Consider the following 21,505-nt stretch of genomic DNA (forward strand, 5'->3'; position numbering starts at 1 on the left):
TAGGTTCGAATTTCAACTCGCTATTATTCTCAAAGGTCCAATTAATTATTTATAAACAGAGTGAGATTCTGAATTTCAATCTTCGTCAAAATCCCCATAGCTTTCTAAAGTTATGACTTGTTCAACGTTTTTTTCATTGTCTACTCTTTTTTTTCGAGGTGAATTAATTCAAAGCACTTTTTATTATCTGTTAGTTTCAATTTTCAACACGCTATTATTCTCCAAGGCCCAATTAACTAGATAAACTGACTGAGAGTCTAAATTTCAAATTTCTAATTTTAATATTCGTCAAAATTCTAAATTCCATTCTAAATTCTAGATTTCCATCTTCGTCAAAAATAAGCTCAAGAAAAAAACTTCATGTCTCTGCTGGTTCTCGGCCTTGCGTTTGGGTTTGTCAGCAAAACAGGTAACGTTTTTTGAATTTAGTGACAGCGACAGCACCCATCATTAATTTGACCACTTCACCGCCAAAAGGCCAACCTAAACCAACCTTCTCGAACTTTTCTTCATTATTTTGCTGTCACAAAAGATTCTTGTTTCTCCTTCAGAAGAAAATGGTCGACTTAGAAAAAGGTCGGCATTGAAAAATTTCTAAAACAATTTCTGGCTTTGCAATTAAATGATAAATTTATTGCGAATTCACATTATTTTTGTGGTTTAAACTATTGGAGTATTCACAATTGAAAACTCAGATGTTTAGTGGGAGCTTGGGAACAAGTAGATAACGATGAAACCTGTCCGCCCGAATACGATGATTTCTGTTTCAATGGAGGCACTTGTTTTTATCGTACTATGAATTCTGTGAAGTTCATTGGATGCTAGTAAGTATCATGTCCCAAAAATCAAATTCATTCATATAAATAGAATTCTATTGAGGACATGATTAAAATGCTCAATTCAAAAATCTCAGAACATGATTTTTTCTGCAAATTTACTCTCTAGGGAAAACATGGACGTACGAGCTGATTTGTTGAGCTCTCTACGGATATTCGTTTTTCTGCCTCAGATAAATTAACTAAATAAATTTCTTTTGTTATTTGCTAGGCTGAGAAATGTTGCCGCAACCGCACCCATCGACCCATCGGGGTCCTGGATCAATAGGAATTTTGACTGAGAGGAGGTTACCATAGTTTTTTATCATTGCAATTTTAGAAAAAAAATCAAGAAAGTCAATTGGAAGGTGTTTTGTGGATTGTAATTAACCAATTAGGCAAATGGAAATTTTTCATAAAAAAAGACCTGGAAAAGCAAATTTTATTACTCTGGAATCGTCAAACTGGTGACTATAATAACTTACTAGCATTATCAAAATTCTATGAAAAATTTAGAGTAGAAAAAAAACATTGTTTTAACATTTCTAAGATACGATAAAAAACGCGCAATTTTATACACAAAGGCGAAGCGGAGCTTCACACTACCAGCTATACAACACAACCATAAGAAATAGGTCGAAAAAAAAGTTTAAAATGTTGAAAAAAATTAGATGAACCAAAATTTTCGTATATCTAGATAGCAAGCAACAAGGGGCCCAGCTAAAGATAGAGGTGTGTGTTTGATATTAAATGAAATTGCTATCCTGATGCTCCTAAAAAAATGTGATTTCAAAAATTGGACTTTACTCAAAACCTTAGTTGTTTCTCCATTAAAATAATAGAGAAGAGTAAGACATTTTGTAATCAATTTTCCAAAAAAAATCTTACGAAAAATTAAGGAGCCGCCGCTTCTGCAGGAACCATTAATGCAACGGGTTCTTTCAGTTGAATTTTTCATCTCAGGTTTTTTGTGTAAATTTTAGGAAAATTCAAAGTTTTTAAAAAACGATCCAAAGTTCTAAAAAATGATCAAACGTTTTTCGTTTTCGCGTAAAGTCAAAACGTTTGAAAAATACTGTCAAAGTTTCAAAAATTCGACTTGTTTGAAGGCCAAAGCTTTTTAAAAACAAACTGGGCATGGCCAGTTATAAAAATAGGCTTTCAACAAACTGTTCTTTTGATTAAATCTATGATATCAGATTTGGCAGGATAGTTAGCGAGAAAAAACCAAAAAACGGTCAACTAAGCAAAAAGCAAAGAATCATAGCTTTTTGTGTGAACAAATAGGGCGTTACCGCTGATGCTGAATCGATTCACTGTACCTGTAATTCTGATTGAACCCAAAATCCCAAATTTGGGAGGGTTGTTCTCGAGAAATGTCGAAAACTTCAAAATTCAGGCATAACCGTTACTTCCAGGCTAAATTGACCGGGAACCCATAGAAGTTTGAATTCAATATGAACCAAGATGCAAGTAATTTTGTTAAGTAAGCTGTTAACCCGAAAAAAATTCTGCATTCCAGTTTGATAACGCTTGCTAATCGCAAGCGTAAAGAAACAAAAATCTGTGCGCGATAAAGTTGTTGTATGACGCACAAAATCCTTGGGTAAGAAAACATTTCCGTGGTTGCAAATAACACCAAATTTAAACAAATTCTCATTTGAACGATTTTGATTTTTATGGAATTGGATGGTCTCCATAGCCATAAAACTGTTACTTGCTCAGATTACATTGATGCTGGTGATAAATCTAACGATGGAGTTCACCCAAATGACAAAAATTTAATGCAAAGTTATCTAAAAAGTCAAGGTTGCCGGATGGCTACAAGTGATATTCAAGCGAGCCTCAAATCACCTCAAATCACCTTTGTTTTCTCATGTTGTTGTCTACTGCGTACTCAACTTAATATTTTAGTCGAACACTACGGAAAGTTTAAAAAAAATGTATCTCAGTTGTGAAGATTTTAACAATTTTCGAATAAGTGGGCCTCAATGTTTTACTACATACTCTGACTTTGTAGTAGTTAGAACATAGTTGCAAGATGCCCGAGGGAAAAAGAGCCCGGCCTGAGGGCACGAAGTGCCCGATGGCTGCTCTTTTGCCCGAGGCCATCTTCAACTATGTTCTAAGTGTTGAAGAGTATGTTTTTGCTCTTTCTGTCTGGTTTTGCTCTTTCAATTGTCTTTCAAAAGAAGAGCCCGGAAAAGTGCGCGAAACTATGCAAAAGATTTCTTTTTTCATTCATGCGTTCTAATATTTCATTTTTCATTCATGCCTTGAAAGAACATGTGTGAAAGAGCAAAAACATACTCTTCAGTTATTTACTTGATAACTTAACTGTATACTAAATTTAACGCACCTTCTTTTTCAGTAAGTTTCAAAACAAATTCAGACTATCAGTCAATATATGAAGTTTTGATGTTTGAAGATTTTTTGAAAAAATAACCAAATTGTCGGTTAATTCGATTCTACTAAATCGAGTGCCAAAGCATTCAAAGCAAAAACAATGAATGCTGTGATGAAAAACCATTCATGAAGTCTCATTTGCTATCGCAACTGAAACTTGGGAAAAAGAAATATCTGAGGAACTTTCGAGTAATCATCGTAGTTGTTTTCCACCAATGTGATGTCAATGTTTTACTGGTACTAAATACCTGATTTCTGCTGGTATGTGATTTTCTTCTACTTGTAATTAAAAAAGGTGTGGACCGATTGGTATCGAACCTAAACGTTTATCTCAATTTTTAAAGTTTGATAGCAGTTTTTTTAGGTAACTTTGGGTCGAATTTGGATCGACAAGAAAAACAAAAGTCCTTAAAAATGTTAAATCATGTCCGAAAAAGGTTCCTAAAATCTTGAATTTTTGATGATTGTGAAAAAAAAGATGTGTTCAGCTTTGACAAAAAATCAGAATAATTTGTTTCCATAACTTTTGATAAAAAAGTTTTGAAATTTGAAGATTCAGCCCAATATTTTATGTCTTAGAAAAAGGCTTGCAAAAATCTATCAATAAAACCAAACTGTACTTAATGATTTGTGTCTTGAATTCCTTAGTTTTACCCGTCGCCAGTAATAGCGGAACATGATTTGGCAGATCACAACAGAAAACAACGATCGTCTGAATCGTGAATTAAACTAGGGCGTAAACGTTTGGTTAATGAAAAAAATTACAGACGTTATTATCTACTCTTAAATACATACAATATACTCTGTACAAATACTTAATGTAGAATAAGTTATACCGGAATTTTAATAGTTGAAAAACTTCGATTCTTTTACCGAAAAAACATCTTAAATAGAAAAAAGACTAAAATCTTACAACCTTAAATCCAAATGCTATAAAATCATAATCTATTGTTTAAAATCAATTGAAAAAAAAATTATTGTCAGAGTTTTCAAAAGCTGGAGTACAGGCCGAGAAATGGAATGAATTACCCAAAAATCGAGGACGATTAAGAAAAAACCATCTTAAAATCAAAATTAAAAAGCTTTTATAAAGTTTACGTGAAAAAGTGTCAGTCAACAAAAACATTGGAGATCTTAAATCATATATGTGTCTTAACCTTGATAATATAATTTTACGGTTTAGGAGCCAGTCTTTTTTGTTGAATTCTTTTTTTGTTTTGATCAGTAAACTCTTATCATAACACCTGTGTACTTAAACCTTCTCTTAATGTTGAAACATTACTTGTTTGTCAAAAATAGTAGTTTAAAGTCCATCAACTTCACACAAAAATTAAAGTATTACGTCGTAAATACTGATAATTATTGATAGTCTTTTTCAAAAAGCTTGAAACTTTCAATCAGATTAATTAGTGTTCCAAGAAATTTTTGACTACGAAAAATTAGCATCGAAATTTTTGAACCCAGAACACGTCAAAGGTCTGTTTAAACCTTTATGCAGAAACAAATCTGCATCAGCAATAAGTATTTTTGTTTGCGTTTGCCTTTCACTAATGATATTTGCTGAGAATTGAACATATTTGTTAGTTTTGGCATAACTGTTGATGAAACTTGGATTGACTTGATGATTTTGGGTAGCCTCATAGAAATTAACTTTTTCTCAATACAAAAAAATAAAGCAGAGCTTCGGGCCACTTGCGGTACTACATAAAAATAGCATTGAAAGCTACCAAACAGAAAAAATTCAAAAAATCACAACTGCAAAACTTCGAACATTTGCAAGTAACGATGCTTTTTTGAGGATACTGGTTTAAAAAATAATCACCGGCATTAGAAAAAAATTCAAAGCTGAAACTTATTGTTATTCTCTCACCCTCCGGAAACTCACAAAAAAATTTATATGCGCGGATAACTTCCTTGATTTTTTTGTATATCCACTGAAGTGTCAAATGATTTTAGTGGTTTTGTTAAAATAAGTTAACCCGAAAAAGTCAATATTCCGATTGGATAACGCTTGTTAATTGCAGGTACAATGAACCAAGATATGCAATGATTGAACAAGTTGTTACCTCAAATTCTGCCAAACAAATTCTTATCACAAAAAATTGTATATTCTTATTGAATATCGCTTGCAAATTGCAAGCGTGAAAAATCGCATCACTCTGATTGACAATTTGAAAAGAATTTCGAGCCTTTCATTTAAAAGTTTTCGAAAGTTGCGCGTTTTTTTAGACTATTTGACCAAATAAGCAAACATAAAGACCATGCGTAGCTATCATCTACGAAATCTCGGAATATTTACAGCACTGTACGCAAATCAACTTGATCGAGACGAAATATTTTTTCTTAGATTTTGACGGAACGCAAAAACAACGTCTTTGTTTTGACTTTTGAACCAAGTTCGGTTTTGTTTTCCTTAGGTTAATTTATCTTTCAAAAATTTTCTGGTAATTAAAATAATTTTTGACTGATAACTCTCAAATTCCATCGATGATTGGTAATCTTGAGCTCAAAAAGTAGAAATATAATTTCGCTTGTGGTCAATTTTGCTTGAGGAAATATAATTTTTGTAACACTTTAAAGGATTGATAAAAGGGTAAATTAACACAGCTTTGAGTTATACGCGCTGTTATGCATTTGTCAAAGATGCTCACCATATAAGCGCAAATTATTTGAGCGCGGTTACGTTATCTGAATTTCAACACGCTCAAACAATTTTTTTCGATTCAAAGTTAAGCCATTTCAATCGTTTTTTTAAAAGTATTAGTTGCCGGGATAATGAACCAACAACAAATTTACGGCCAGCGAATATTTCAGACATACTAAAAAACTCCCAACATGTAGGATTCCACCCTGATGCTAGCGAGCAGTCGTTTCAAATTTTCTTCGAATAGCTTGAAAAACGTTTTAATGATGACAAGTACAAACATTTGATAAATTGAAACGAAACCTTTTCGGGCACTTTTCGGAAGGCTTTGATCAAAATTTTTTCTGAAAAAATGAAATATTTGATACTGATTAAGGAACGCTTTTAAATACAGTTACACACAACTAAGTTGCGTCCTTTAATTAAGAGTATACTGAAAAAATGTGATACTGATGATGCTTTTGTTTTCAGCTGTCCGCTGCACACGCAAGGGCGTCAATGTGAAGAGTATGACCCCAGATAGCTGTCAGGTTCTCATTCATCGATCATGCTGAGCTACTGATATCACAGAGTTACTCTCCATTTAGTATTTTAACTGTTTATTAAACGAAATTTTTTTTCTTGCTGGTGTTTTAATTTAAAAATGCTCACCATTTTGTGTCTAGTTTTGTTAATAATATCACAATTTAAAGTATAAAAACTCACCTCACTAATGGTTATTCATCAGCTTCAATGGCTCATAATTTTCTTGACTTGTTTATTTGAAGCAGACGACATCGTTAAAAACGTAGTTGCAGCGACATGCTTGTGCCTTGCGTAGCGTTGATATTAGGAAGCGGTTTACAATGCAATTGTTTGGGGTTTCAAATTCTATTTGGTGATTTGAAGTCCATACTTGTACTTATTCAATGGTTTTCGCTGCATATCTGTTCGTTGCTCAAATAGCCTCCATCCGATTCCATTGGTGTCAGGGATGTTTGAGGTACGAGGTAGATTTAAGAGGCGGTAGCCCTTGAAATCAAGTTTTGCACGTGAATTCAATAAGGGCGGCTTCGTTTAGTTAATTTCTGCAAACTTTAATAGCAAAAACTTTAGAAGAAAATTCATCGAATTCAGTTAAATATAAACAAAGAACCGTCAAATGTTTTTGCAAAAATCTTCTCTAAATTGTTGTACATAATCAGAAATATCATCGACGTTATCAAAACTTTGTCATCATCCGAACAAAAATTTCATCAAAAAAACGGATCGTGATTTTCACTTCACTCAAAGTTCGTTTTTGTAATTCTGAATTTACACCATTAATTAATGTGTCAGATTCTATGTATTTAGGTTCTGCAATTCCAATAGATTCGGCCGCAGTTCTCCCTGAATTAGATTGCTATATTTTGAAATGATTTAGCAACACAAGAAATTCATTTTTTCTTCATGACCTGCTTGTTTCAATCATTTTAAAAAATAAAGAACAAGACGAAGATAAATTAGTCGTTCGTTTGCAGTTGTTCCAACAATTTGCAATTATTATATGAGCAAAAAGTACCAAAAAAAATTGATCACATCGTGGAGAAAAAACATTTAGAGACCACCAATTACACACTTGGTTTTTCCGAGAACACTTCGACAGCAATATTACAATTAAGTGCCATTTTTTCAGAATCGAATCGATATTTAAAATTATTATTTTTTCAGGCAACATAAAATGGTATTGACTTTGCCTTTCGTTTTGTGTGCAATTAAGAATATCCGATTCCTATGGAAGTAGCACAATGTTCGACCACATTGATTTGAGCACGGAAAATCCAAAAAAAAAGTTTTTACTTTACACAGAGAATATTTTCGGGAAATTCGCTATACAACGGGAAATTAATCGAAAAAAAAGAAGTCAAAAAAATATGGAGCTGCCTAAAAACTAGATCTATCAAAATGAATAAAGCTAGTTGAAAAAAGAAAGAAAAAAGAATTTGGAAGAAAACACTAAAGGGTGAAAAATGCCCTCTCCCAATCAAAATACCCACACACGCACACAAACAGTTTCTTCGGTAATCACAAGACGCAATATAAGGTCACTAATCCGATAATATATAGGCCGAAACCAATTTTAAAAAAACGAAGATTTTACGCAAAAAAAACTATACAAGTCATTACAACCTTGACTAGTATACTTTTTTGCGCAAAACCTTAGTTTTATTTATTTGATTTCGGCCCATATATTATCGGATTAGTGACCTTATATTGCTTCTTGTGATTACCGAGGAAGTAAATCAAAACACTAAAATCAATTACAATGTAACTTGAATACAACGAGAAAAAAGCTAATCTGTGACGCGGTAACTTAGCCGACAAAACATAAGCAGACAAATAACAAGGATAGCGGTTACTGTGCAAGTAGCACAGTAGGTTCCCACAATGGTCTCAATTTTTTTTTCAAAGTTAAGTCGTTTTTTTTCTGCGTGGTGTGATTAAAGGATCTGAACAAAAAACTAGAAATTAGACATATTCGACAGTCATAGTGAAATGAGCAAATTGGAATTTTTTGTAGAAAAATTACTAGAACAGCAAAAAAAATAAAAGCAAATTGTGATTTTTTAACGTTTTTGTTTCCAAAAAAGCGCTAAAATACTAAGAAAAACCAACTTTAGTTAGGAAAATTTAAATTTTAACCGCTGATATTAGGCAATTGTAAGCTTTTAAGCTATCAAAATAAACGCCTAATCAAAATTAAGCTATTGTAAGCCTGCTCGCCGAATAAGAAGAACAATCAAAAATTTCAAACTGGATCTTCTCAACAAGGTGAAAGTTTTTTGAACATTTAAAATGTTTTTCGAATCACGACTGAAAGTGCTTTAAAATGATATATCATTCAACTCTTTCTGATGATTATTTGTGGTAGCCGACATTTCGTGTAAAACAAAAAAACTAAAACACCCTAATACAAAACTTCTCCTCATTTTTTAAAGGGTCGGAACAAAAAGCCAACAATTTTTCTTGAAATGGAATATTTCTTAACTAAAAAATACTGGCCCTGTCAGATTTGAACCCGGGACCGTTGCCGTCCCAGGCATATTCGTTACCTCCACAAGAGGCGCAAAGATATTTAACTCATAATGAGCTAAACCTAAAATTAGCATTTCTAATTTTGACTATTCAGTAAACCAAGTTATTTAAGGGAAAAAACGACTACCCGGTTGCAGTACAGTTGCTTTCTCAACGGTAAAAATTTAAAGCTTTAGATTTCTTTTTTCTCGGAATTTTTTTTCAAGGTGGAATTGGGTACAAAAAAGCGAACCTGAGCTTTCCTAATAGCGAAATACCGCTAAAATCAGAAAAACCAATTGGTGAGTTCAGTTTCATGATATTTCCTGTAATTTAGTCTGAACAACGGAAAAATCCAGACAAATTTTTCAAAACCTTGGTAAATTTTTTTGCAATTTTTTTTGGAATCCGAATCAGAATCACGAATTCAAGGACTTTCATAAATTGTGGTTCAAAAATGAACTGAAGACTTTAAATTGAACTTGAGGTTAAATATAGATATTGTGTCGCCTTTATTAAATGTTTTGATGCCTCAATACTAAGCATAAGCCGTTGAAGTTCAACTCATTTACATGATGCACTGAAAACTACTAAAACTTCCATTCCATTGATAGTTTGAGCATTGGTTCGAATCGACTATCAAAAAACTGACAGTTGACTTTCATCAGTATCAAAGAACAATCATGTTGTATTTTTTCTGTTGAACCCTCCTTCGCTTTTTCAATAACTAAAAGAAAAATTGCGTTAAAAGTAAAATTTCATTGATCTAGCTGTCGAACAATTACAGTATGATAGAAAATGCCCCTTCATAATCAATGTATAACCGAAATAGCGCACTCAAATTCGATCAAATTCAACACAAGGCCACTGCGAACTGAATTCACTGCAGAGTAAAAAAGCAACAGGACTTCTCTTTAATTTCATTTTCTAAAGCGACTAATGGTGAACTGGTTTCATATAAAACTGATCTGTTTAACTGATTTACACTAGGCTAATAATCACAAATTATGCATTTAGAAGGATATTATGCTCAAAAGCAGAATTATTGCAACAACGATGAAAATTAGAGGAAACAATATCAGCCATTAAAGATGATTGGAGGTCAAACATTTACGACTCTGTCAAATAATTTAAAACTGATTTTCGACGTGTTATGACAAAAAAAACTCCAATTTACTTAAATTACAAAATGTATTGGAGGCAAGTAAGTATTGATATATCTTCAATATAATATGTCATTTAAGGCAGAATTTTAACTCATCATTGCAACCTTTCGAAGTGATTGAAGGAAGCGAGAAGCAAGCCCTGCAAGCGACATCAAGCTTTCGCATGAAAAGACGGAACTCGAAAGATCACAGACGAAGGGTGATTTCATTGGTATCTATTTGCCATTTAGAAAAATATAGCCACCATTTGCAGTAGATTCGGCAGAGGAGGGAGGTGATTTACTATGCGATACTAATGTGAAGATATGGTATAAATAGAGAGCACCCTATATTAACAACTAAAACAACGCAACCGCTAAAAAAACTCAACTTAGAAGAATCTATATGTAAAGCACTGCTATACTATTATTAACGACCACCAATCTCAAATCGCTGATTCATAATTGCAAATTATCGAAACATTTAAATTAAAAAGTGAGTTGTATCAGAACGGAAATTGGCTATGTTCTGCATTGTCGTTCTCAGTAACAGTCCCTGATTTCAAACTCTCGCTGTTCGTTTTGGTGTCACCTAGAAACTCACTGCTTTCTAAACCCGAATTGGGCAAACTATCCGCATTATTGTCGCTATTAGCTGCTAGTTTCGCTCCATTTTCTTCATTCAGTAAAATTACTTGTTCGAAGTTTTTGTCCTCATTCGATAGCGTTTTATGCCTTTCGGGTACAGGTGAAAGATTGTCCTCGCCTGAAGGGCTTGCTATTTTGGAACCACCAGGACTTTCATGCTCGACTGTCGTGGAAGCAGAATGAATATAAGCACCACTTTTAACTGGGTTGTCTAACGGTGAACCTTCGTGCGCTAACTTCGACTCAATTTCACCCTCATTTTGTGAGTCGGTTATTACATTTTCCGAGTCATTCTCGACTTTTCTGACCTCTAAACCAGTTGATGTCGGGTTACACGACTCGGCGGTCGACGCAGCGTCGTCGTCTGTCACTCGTTCTTCTTCTTTTTGCGTATGCGACGTCACGATTGAACTCGCCACTGCTCGCGATAGATTCGTATTTCCGACTCGAGTACGAGCCATAATTGCTTCTAGTTTCGCTTTCCTCGCAGCTCGTTCCTCTTCCTCCTGTTTCCGTTGCTTTTCTAGCTCAGCCTCGCGAGCAATTCGTTCCCGCTCCATCTCCTCATTACGTAACTTAGCCTCGTTTTCAGCTTCGGTTTTAAGTCGTTCCTTTTCTCGTTCGGCCTCCATTTGTTTAATTCGCTCGGCCACTTTCAGTTCCCGCTCTCGGCGTTTTTTCTCTTCTCGCTCTTCTTCTGTTTCGCCATCGCGAGGACTGTTCTCAGTGGAGGACTTCGCGTCACTTTCCGAAACTACTTGAGAGGCATCTGCATTCTTCTCAACTTCAGACGATGCCGATTCAGTTTCAATAACAGCATTATTTTCTTGCCCTGAATTTACTAAGTCTAAAGCTAAACTTTCACTCTTTTCTTCAGTTTCTTCTGGCTTCACAAGCAGTGCACTTTTTTCTGGTTCGTATGTAACTTTAAGCGCTTCATTTTCTTTCTTCATTTGGTTTTCGCGAGCCATTTTTCTCTTTTCCGCTAGTTTTTTCTTGAATTCTATTTCAGCGGCCGATACCTCTTTAGGCTCTGGAGCTTCTTCTGTCTTTGTCTGAGTAGGAGCCTTGGGTGTCGGCTCCACATCTGGTTTCGCAGCTTGGAATTTTCCTCCTGGTTTAGGCGTACTAGTTAAAGGCATCTTATGGGCAGGCTTCGAAGGTTTATCTTGAGGTTGCTTCACTTCACGCGGGGGGATCGGCTTCCTTTTCAATGAAACTGACTGCGCGCGTCTAAATGTTGCTTTCTCGTTTTCAGTCACATAATCAACCTTTTTATCGACCGGGTTGCCAAATTTGACCTTGGATTCTGCACTGGTTCTTAGAGAAGACGAAGCAGATACTGAACTTGCGGTACCGCTGGCTGATTTGCTACTCGAAGACACTACTCGCTGACTTTTTGATCTTGAAAGTGTTGACGCTGTTACACTCTGAGTCGGCCTACTAGTTGATTTAACTGGTCTCGGAGCCCCGTTTGAAAGCGCTTGCGCAGACCGGTATCTTGCACTTATCGACCTCTGGACTGCGGAAGGTGCGGAGAATTCATTGGGAGGGGAAGGCATAGACATTCGGTTCCTGGCAACTCTGGAAGCATGTCCATTCTGATGCGATTCCTGGGCGTCACCGTTTGGAAGTACTCTTGGAGATTGGTTCGCTTGATTTCCCGTTCTCATACTCATGCTTCGCGGTAATGTGTGTCTTCTTTTCATCTTATCGGCCCTTTCTGAATTCTGTTCACTTCTTTGAATCGCAGATACTCGTTTCATTCGGTCATTTTCTTCTTTCTGCCTGCGATTCGCGCTTACTTGAGCAAGTCTTTCATTCAATCTTTCGGCCGCTTCCAACGCGCGCTTCTTCCGCTCATCAATCACAGCTTGTCTCCGATCTTCGACTAGAGTTAGCTTCTGAATCAGCTTTTCGTGTTTTTCCATGTCGCGCTGAGCTTTGCGTTCCAATACCATTCTTCGCCTTTCGTCCCCGTCAGTGAGACAGGGGGTCCCCTGAGCTCTCACATCCATCGGCGACTTTCCAACGATATTGCGCTCCGCCATTGTGGTGGACACTTTAGCCGACAAACATAAACGCGCACTCGTTTAACCAAGTTGATAGAATAACAGATAGTTGAAGCCCCAAAAATTGAGATATCCCTAAATTGGACAATCGCAAAATCTAGATTTGAACTATTTGAGCTATTTCACCCATGATTTAAGTTGGTTGTATAAGGCAAGTCTGATATGAAGCAAAAACTAATCGATGTGTATGAATAATTTTCGGGAATAAATTTCCGAATCGATAAAGTTTCTCTTCAATTGACTTTCGTATAAACGCGAAAACTGCATTTAACAGTTGCGAGATAAACTTGCATGGGAAAATCTGAAACAGAGAAACAATGAAGAAAATTTGAAGGATTTCAAGTTACGTCACACAGAAAATTCATACCACTCCATTCGTTCTACAAAATAATCATTGTTTCAGAGAGCAATTCGCCCTCTATTGGCATTTGATCAAACCCGAATTATGGGTTCCAAATTCCAAACAGCTAGCTAGTTACATTATATCTGCTGATAACCCTGTACATCTCAGGTCAGTTTACTTTCAAATAACTAGCTAGAATAGGTTAGTGACAAGATGGATGGATCAATATAGTTTGTGCAATGATTAGAACTTGCGAAGCATCTTCAACACAGACGAAAGAGCTTGGAATCAATTAGATTTCTGTAAAACATCGAGTTGAAATTCTGTACACAGAGGCTAAGCGGAGCTTCGCACTACTTGCGATTAAACAAACATAAAAAACATAAGTCGAAAAAATTATCGAGTTGCTCGGAAAATCAATTTGATCGACCTTACAAAAAAAGTTTGACTAAATTTTCGAAAATTGAAAGTTTTTGAAAAACGGCCCCCTCTCAAGAAAATTAGCAACATTGGAAAAAACTAGTTCTTCCAAAAAAATCAAATTTTCGCATGTCTCGATAGAGGTTCATTCTAGGCTAACATGCCAAATTTGAAAAATAAATTAGCAACGGAAAAAAACTTACGAAGAGGAAATAAAGCCGGCAATCTTTGAGCAGACACAAGTTGAGCAGAAAAATATGATTTCATAAAAAATCTTTGCAATTTTAAGTCCCACTTGAGACTAGAATGATCAACACTTTCACGTAGAATGCTGCTGAGTTATTATTTGCAATGAAACTCGACTTTGCGAACATCGGATTCAGGCAATTGTACTGAAGGATTTTTTCTTGCACTCGGATCTAGAAAAATTTATATGAAAAACATCTTGGGATCGTAACTTAGTTATATACAGAAACAGGGGCGGATTTAATAGGGGGGGGGGGCTCAGGGATTCGACTCTTTTGCCAATCAAAAAAGTCTCCCTTTTGATATTTTAATTGACATCCATATTAGGCCGACCAACCAAATTTTTTTTCTAAAGTCGCCGTTAGGTGCGCGCGCTGAAAAACTGCAATTTTTAGTCGAAATTTTCCAAAATGGCATTTTTGACCTGTTTTTTCAAAAATTTTTTTGTCAAATATGGTTTGTATAGTGTTCTGGGAGCGCTCGGAAAATCAATTTGATCGCCCTTACAAAAACGTTTGACAAAATTTTCGAAAATTGAAAGTTTTTGAAAAACCGCCCCTCTCGAGAAAATCTTAGATCCGCCCTGCACAGAAAAGTAGCAGCACTTTGCTAGCTCAATGCAGGGAAAAACAAAAAAAAATAATTAGACAAATGCTTTGAAATAAAATCATTTTCAAACGTAAGACTACTCATTTCAAGGCAAAATGCTGAATGTCTGAGTGCCATTTAAGGTACCTAAAAACACTGGAAAAAAATTGGTAGAAAAAGTGGACTGACTGTATAACACTACGCTCTTGAGCTTTCTTCTTTGAAATTCATACACCAACAACTGATATTTGAAATTGACTCTTGAGCACTTGCTAGTCAATCAGATTTCAGCTAGTAAAATAAACAAAAAATTGTTACATTTATAGATATTGGGATGAGTTAATTAAGCACAGCAACAGAGCTAACCAGGTTTTATACCTTTTCTGAAAAAAAAATTGTGTCACTCAGCGAACGGCCCTGCTTAGAATACAAAGAAATACGATACGAAAAGGGAAAAGAACACAATGTGAAATGTTTCACTGAAATGCTATTCAATCCAAACGAACTCCAATTGATGTTCACCGAACGATAGTAAATTCAGTTTTCAGAACACAAGCTAGTTTTCTATTTTTTGTTCCGACTTTCGAAGAAAACGGAATATTTATACTCGGTGTGTTTTTTATTCAGTCAATTTTCACCGATCGAAATAATAAATTTCAGCAAAAATTTTTTAAATCCCATTGAAGATATTGAGTTCAAATGTAAAAAGATATTCACCTCCGATTATTTTTTGTTAAGTTCTTGGGGTTTGAAAATTGCCAAATTTGCCATGTTCTGGACTAAATTATGCGCCCTTAGAAGAGTTTATTCAGAATTCTGAGAGCGTAGCGCGAATTATTTATGCGTGGCGAATTATCCCGCACAACAAAATCGTTCCAAACTGAATTGAGGCTAGCTAATTGGTCGTATTTTTTTGTTGTCCAATATGTATAGGTTTTCAATATTTTCTTTTCCCAAAAACTATTCGATATTAATTAAGGGACAGTCGGAACATTCAAGGCTTTACCCTGATATACGAGCAGTCGCAGTCTTGTTTCTGCTATTTTATATTTATTTAACACAGCTAGAAATAGCTTGAATTTGAGGCATCTTGGAACCTGAATTACCACTGAAAAATTTGCAATATGATACCACAATCAATTATACACAGGGGCGGATTTAGGGGGCGGACGCCCCTCCCTTAGGGATTCAACCCCTGCTGACCCAAAGGGTCCCCCCTTTGGTACTCTGTAAGAAATCCATTTTTGGCAGACCGACCCTATAATTTTTCTAAAGGCGCCTTTGGCGCCAATATATACTAATTTTGTGGGTAAGCGCGCGCCAAAAAAAACGCGATTTTTTGTCAAAAATTATCAAAAAGGCTTTTTTGCCCTGTTTTTTTTTGTGAATTTGCCTGCGGCGCTGAAAATTTGGCCAAAACAGCGTCTTTTTACTGCTTTAGGAGAGCTCGGAAAATCAATTTGGTCGACATAACCTTTTTATCGACCGGGTTGCCAAATTTGACCTTGGATTCTGCACTGGTTCTTAGAGAAGACGAAGCAGATACTGAACTTGCGGTACCGCTGGCTGATTTGCTACTCGAAGACACTACTCGCTGACTTTTTGATCTTGAAAGTGTTGACGCTGTTACACTCTGAGTCGGCCTACTAGTTGATTTAACTGGTCTCGGAGCCCCGTTTGAAAGCGCTTGCGCAGACCGGTATCTTGCACTTATCGACCTCTGGACTGCGGAAGGTGCGGAGAATTCATTGGGAGGGGAAGGCATAGACATTCGGTTCCTGGCTACTCTGGAAGCATGTCCATTCTGATGCGATTCCTGGGCGTCACCGTTTGGAAGTACTCTTGGAGATTGGTTCGCTTGATTTCCCGTTCTCATACTCATGCTTCGCGGTAATGTGTGTCTTCTTTTCATCTTATCGGCCCTTTCTGAATTCTGTTCACTTCTTTGAATCGCAGATACTCGTTTCATTCGGTCATTTTCTTCTTTCTGCCTGCGATTCGCGCTTACTTGAGCAAGTCTTTCATTCAATCTTTCGGCCGCTTCCAACGCGCGCTTCTTCCGCTCATCAATCACAGCTTGTCTCCGATCTTCGACTAGAGTTAGCTTCTGAATCAGCTTTTCGTGTTTTTCCATGTCGCGCTGAGCTTTGCGTTCCAATACCATTCTTCGCCTTTCGTCCCCGTCAGTGAGACAGGGGGTCCCCTGAGCTCTCACATCCATCGGCGACTTTCCAACGATATTGCGCTCCGCCATTGTGGTGGACACTTTAGCCGACAAACATAAACGCGCACTCGTTTAACCAAGTTGATAGAATAACAGATAGTTGAAGCCCCAAAAATTGAGATATCCCTAAATTGGACAATCGCAAAATCTAGATTTGAACTATTTGAGCTATTTCACCCATGATTTAAGTTGGTTGTATAAGGCAAGTCTGATATGAAGCAAAAACTAATCGATGTGTATGAATAATTTTCGGGAATAAATTTCCGAATCGATAAAGTTTCTCTTCAATTGACTTTCGTATAAACGCGAAAACTGCATTTAACAGTTGCGAGATAAACTTGCATGGGAAAATCTGAAACAGAGAAACAATGAAGAAAATTTGAAGGATTTCAAGTTACGTCACACAGAAAATTCATACCACTCCATTCGTTCTACAAAATAATCATTGTTTCAGAGAGCAATTCGCCCTCTATTGGCATTTGATCAAACCCGAATTATGGGTTCCAAATTCCAAACAGCTAGCTAGTTACATTATATCTGCTGATAACCCTGTACATCTCAGGTCAGTTTACTTTCAAATAACTAGCTAGAATAGGTTAGTGACAAGATGGATGGATCAATATAGTTTGTGCAATGATTAGAACTTGCGAAGCATCTTCAACACAGACGAAAGAGCTTGGAATCAATTAGATTTCTGTAAAACATCGAGTTGAAATTCTGTACACAGAGGCTAAGCGGAGCTTCGCACTACTTGCGATTAAACAAACATAAAAAACATAAGTCGAAAAAATTATCGAGTTGCTCGGAAAATCAATTTGATCGACCTTACAAAAAAAGTTTGACTAAATTTTCGAAAATTGAAAGTTTTTGAAAAACGGCCCCCTCTCAAGAAAATTAGCAACATTGGAAAAAACTAGTTCTTCCAAAAAAATCAAATTTTCGCATGTCTCGATAGAGGTTCATTCTAGGCTAACATGCCAAATTTGAAAAATAAATTAGCAACGGAAAAAAACTTACGAAGAGGAAATAAAGCCGGCAATCTTTGAGCAGACACAAGTTGAGCAGAAAAATATGATTTCATAAAAAATCTTTGCAATTTTAAGTCCCACTTGAGACTAGAATGATCAACACTTTCACGTAGAATGCTGCTGAGTTATTATTTGCAATGAAACTCGACTTTGCGAACATCGGATTCAGGCAATTGTACTGAAGGATTTTTTCTTGCACTCGGATCTAGAAAAATTTATATGAAAAACATCTTGGGATCGTAACTTAGTTATATACAGAAACAGGGGCGGATTTAATAGGGGGGGGGGCTCAGGGATTCGACTCTTTTGCCAATCAAAAAAGTCTCCCTTTTGATATTTTAATTGACATCCATATTAGGCCGACCAACCAAATTTTTTTTCTAAAGTCGCCGTTAGGTGCGCGCGCTGAAAAACTGCAATTTTTAGAAATAGCTTGAATTTGAGGCATCTTGGAACCTGAATTACCACTGAAAAATTTGCAATATGATACCACAATCAATTATACACAGGGGCGGATTTAGGGGGGAGGGGGCGGACGCCCCTCCCTTAGGGATTCAACCCCTGCTGACCCAAAGGGTCCCCCCTTTGGTACTCTGTAAGAAATCCATTTTTGGCAGACCGACCCTATAATTTTTCTAAAGGCGCCTTTGGCGCCAATATATACTAATTTTGTGGGTAAGCGCGCGCCAAAAAAACGCGATTTTTTGTCAAAAATTATCAAAAAGGCTTTTTTGCCCTGTTTTTTTTGTGAATTTGCCTGCGGCGCTGAAAATTTGGCCAAAACAGCGTCTTTTTACTGCTTTAGGAGAGCTCGGAAAATCAATTTGGTCGACATAAAAAAAGTGGTCAAAATTTCGAAAACTCGTTGAAAATCCGCCACCCCCCTCCCTTCGAGAAAATCCTAGATCCGCCCCTGATTACTGATTGTACACAATACCACAATAATTTCGACAAAATATCTACAAATGACTTGAGAAAATTCAGGGCTCTTTTCCAGTTTCCCACGGCATTTTCCATGTCAGAAATGTTGTGAAATATTGTTCACCTGTTCACGCTGACACGTTTTAATACAGTTTATAACATGAAAAATCATTTTAAATAAGTTTTCATATATCAAGATTCCAAAAAAATCAAAGGGGGGACTGGAAAAGAGCCACATTCAGTTTTCAGCGACATCGAAGATAATTCCGTTTACATCACTTATTTCAAGTAAGTCTAAAAAAAATGATTAAGCAAAAGTCAAAATAACACAGCCAAATGACAGTTGGAAAAGAGTAATGAACGCAAGTAAACCGGAAAAAAACGCGGACTTTGTTGAAAAATCTTATTGAATTTCAAAAAAAAAATAGATGCCCTTTAAGTTCTTTGAATTTTAGAACAATTTATGATTGGCGCTTTTTCGAAAACATTAACAACTTAAACTAGATCAATAGGTAAAGTTTTTATTTCGCTGGAAATCTTAAAATTAAATTCCACTTTCCAAACTAGAATTCAATCACATTTTTTTTTGCGCCATTTCCACGTTTGTATTTATTTGGAGAGTGCTATTTACGTCACTGTCAGCAGATTAATTTCAACTGAACTCAAAAAGTGCATATATACCCTAGTGCATTCATAAATGCATTAAAATGTATGAACGCACTTTTTTGGCCTTTTGACCCAACTTACAGCACAATTTTTAAAAATAAAGTTTCGCACGATTTGGTAATGACCGCACTGATACCGTCGCTACACTGACGTCGCCCTGGCTGAGCAGGTTATGAAGTACGGGTTTGTACGTCTTCCTGATTGCGCTAACTGTTAGAATTGCCCACTGAGTTTTCAAATAGTAAAAACCAGGCGCTCTAATAAAGCTATGTTTTCCATGCTTCTCTAAAATTATCTGCTGTGCACAGTTTGAACTGACATTAGAAATCATCAAAAAACGGCAAACATTTAGTTTACAAATATCCTATGAATCAATGCAATAAAAAACATTTTAACTTCTGAGAATTTGGGGTCAGTAAAAATAAAAATTCTCTTTTGAAACAAGAAGCACAGAAAATTCCTTCAAATTATGAATTAAATTTTCGCGCCTCAAGCAAATATTTTAAAAAAGTTAAAAAAGCAGTTTATGGGAATTTTTTGAAAAATTTTGACCAAAAAAGTGCGTTTGGACCTCAAAACTAGCATATATTGCAAAAGTCGCCTTTATTAAAACTTTAGGGTTATCAGCCAAAAATGGTTTTCTTAAAAAGTACAAAAGTTTTTTGGCTTTTTGACGAGGGTGGTCGGAACAAAATCTTATTGAAATTTAGCAGCAACATAAAATCTGAAACCCTCAGAGAAAAATTGAAAAAAAATCGGCTAATATCACAGTTAAATAATCAACAAAAGAAACAAGTTGCCTGAAAAATAACTATGAGGGCTAAAGTTTTGTTCCAGATTAGCAGATAACTACAAATGTAAGCTAGTTTGACACAAAAGTTTGAAATATACCCAAATTCAACGGTCTTATTAGCTCTAACCAGAAGCTCATGATTTGCACTAGAACAAGCTACTTTGGTTGAAAGTAGTGGTCTGACCAAAAAATTAAAGAATGAACCGGCAGCTGGATTGGGATCGCCGGTCTTCAGATTATTACGCACTTCCAGGGTGGCCACAGTGTCTGAAAAATCGTAGGCACTGATACTCGCACTGATAAAAATAAATGCCAGGCACTGATATTTTTCGAAAAACAGGCCTTTTTTGGCGTTTTGACCCAACTTACAGCACAATTTTAAAAAAATAAAGTTTCGCACGATTTGGTAATGACCGCAATGATACCGTTGCTACACTGACGTCGCCCTGGCTGAGCAGGTTATGAAGTACGGGTTTGTACGTCTTCCTGATTCCGCTAACTGTTAGAATTGCCCACTGAGTTTTCAAATAGTAAAAACCAGGCGCTCTAATAAAGCTATGTTTTCCATGCTTCTCTAAAATTATCTGCTGTGCACAGTTTGAACTGACATTAGAAATCATCAAAAAACGGAAAACATTTAGTTTACAAAATTTCCTATGAATCAATGCAATAAAAAAAACATTTTAACTTCTGAGAATTTAGGGTCAGTAAAAATAAAAATTCTCTTTTGAAACAAGAAGCACAGAAAATTCCTACCAAAATAATTTTCAAAAATTGATGTTTCAAATTGTGTGGTTCAGGGGCGGATCTAGGATTTTCTCGAGGGGGGGGGGGGCAAAAATTTTGTCGACCTTTTTTTAGGTCGACTAAATTGAGTCCCCGAGCGCGCGCTCTCAGAACACAAGCAATACGTATTATGAATTAAATTTTCGCGCCTCAAGCAAATATTTAAAAAAAGTTAAAAAAGCAGTTTATGGGAATTTTTTTGAAAAATTTTGACCAAAAAAGTGCGTTTGGACCTCAAAACTAGCATATATTGCAGAAGGCGCCTTTATTAAAACTTTAAGGTTATCAGCCAAAAATGGTTTTCTTAAAAAGTACAAAAGTTTTTTTGGCTTTTTGACGAGGGTGGTCGGAACAAAATCTTATTGAAATTTAGCAGCAACATAAAATCTGAAACCCTCAGAGAAAAATTGAAAAAAATCGGCTAATATCACAGTTAAATAATCAACAAAAGAAACAAGTTGCCTGAAAAATAACTATGAGGGCTAAAGTTTTGTTCCAGATTAGCAGATTACTAAAAATACTGTTACAGAGTAGCAAGCAGATTACAAGGTGCGAAAAGGCAAATGAGATGAGAGCTGTGCATAACTGAGACACGCGGTTGTTGATGGGGAAAAGTCACCGAGTGAGAAAGACTTGTTCTTAGCAAGTTTTAGATCACATTCGAAGGAGGCTTGCACTGCTGATTCTATTGTTTCTTCTGGCTAAAACGTTCGAAAAAGAAAAAAGAC

At 36.0% G+C, this 21,505-nt stretch overlaps 1 protein-coding gene and 1 long non-coding RNA gene across 2 annotated transcripts; one reads left to right on the forward strand and one right to left on the reverse strand.

Annotated features, from left to right (window-relative positions):
* Nucleotides 1-278: 278 nt before the first annotated feature.
* On the forward strand, nucleotides 279-6,433 carry LOC134841079 (uncharacterized). The gene is made up of 3 exons (XR_010162451.1): nucleotides 279-409; nucleotides 704-824; nucleotides 6,337-6,433. It is a non-coding gene; the product is annotated as an uncharacterized LOC134841079 (long non-coding RNA).
* A 3,202-nt stretch (nucleotides 6,434-9,635) lies between these two features.
* Nucleotides 9,636-17,360, reverse strand: LOC134841846 (calponin homology domain-containing protein DDB_G0272472-like). The gene is made up of 2 exons (XM_063857886.1): nucleotides 15,793-17,360; nucleotides 9,636-12,778 (listed from the first exon to the last, which is right to left on the reverse strand). The coding sequence occupies exons 1-2, from the start codon at nucleotides 16,611-16,613 to the stop codon at nucleotides 10,549-10,551; spliced, it is 3,051 nt and encodes a 1,016-aa protein (XP_063713956.1). The 5' UTR covers nucleotides 16,614-17,360; the 3' UTR covers nucleotides 9,636-10,548.
* Between the last annotated feature and the right edge of the window lie 4,145 nt (nucleotides 17,361-21,505).

Source organism: Symsagittifera roscoffensis, chromosome 3 (assembly GCF_963678635.1).
Source record: "Symsagittifera roscoffensis chromosome 3, txSymRosc1.1, whole genome shotgun sequence".
In the NCBI taxonomy this organism is placed as follows: Eukaryota; Metazoa; Xenacoelomorpha; order Acoela; family Convolutidae; genus Symsagittifera; species Symsagittifera roscoffensis.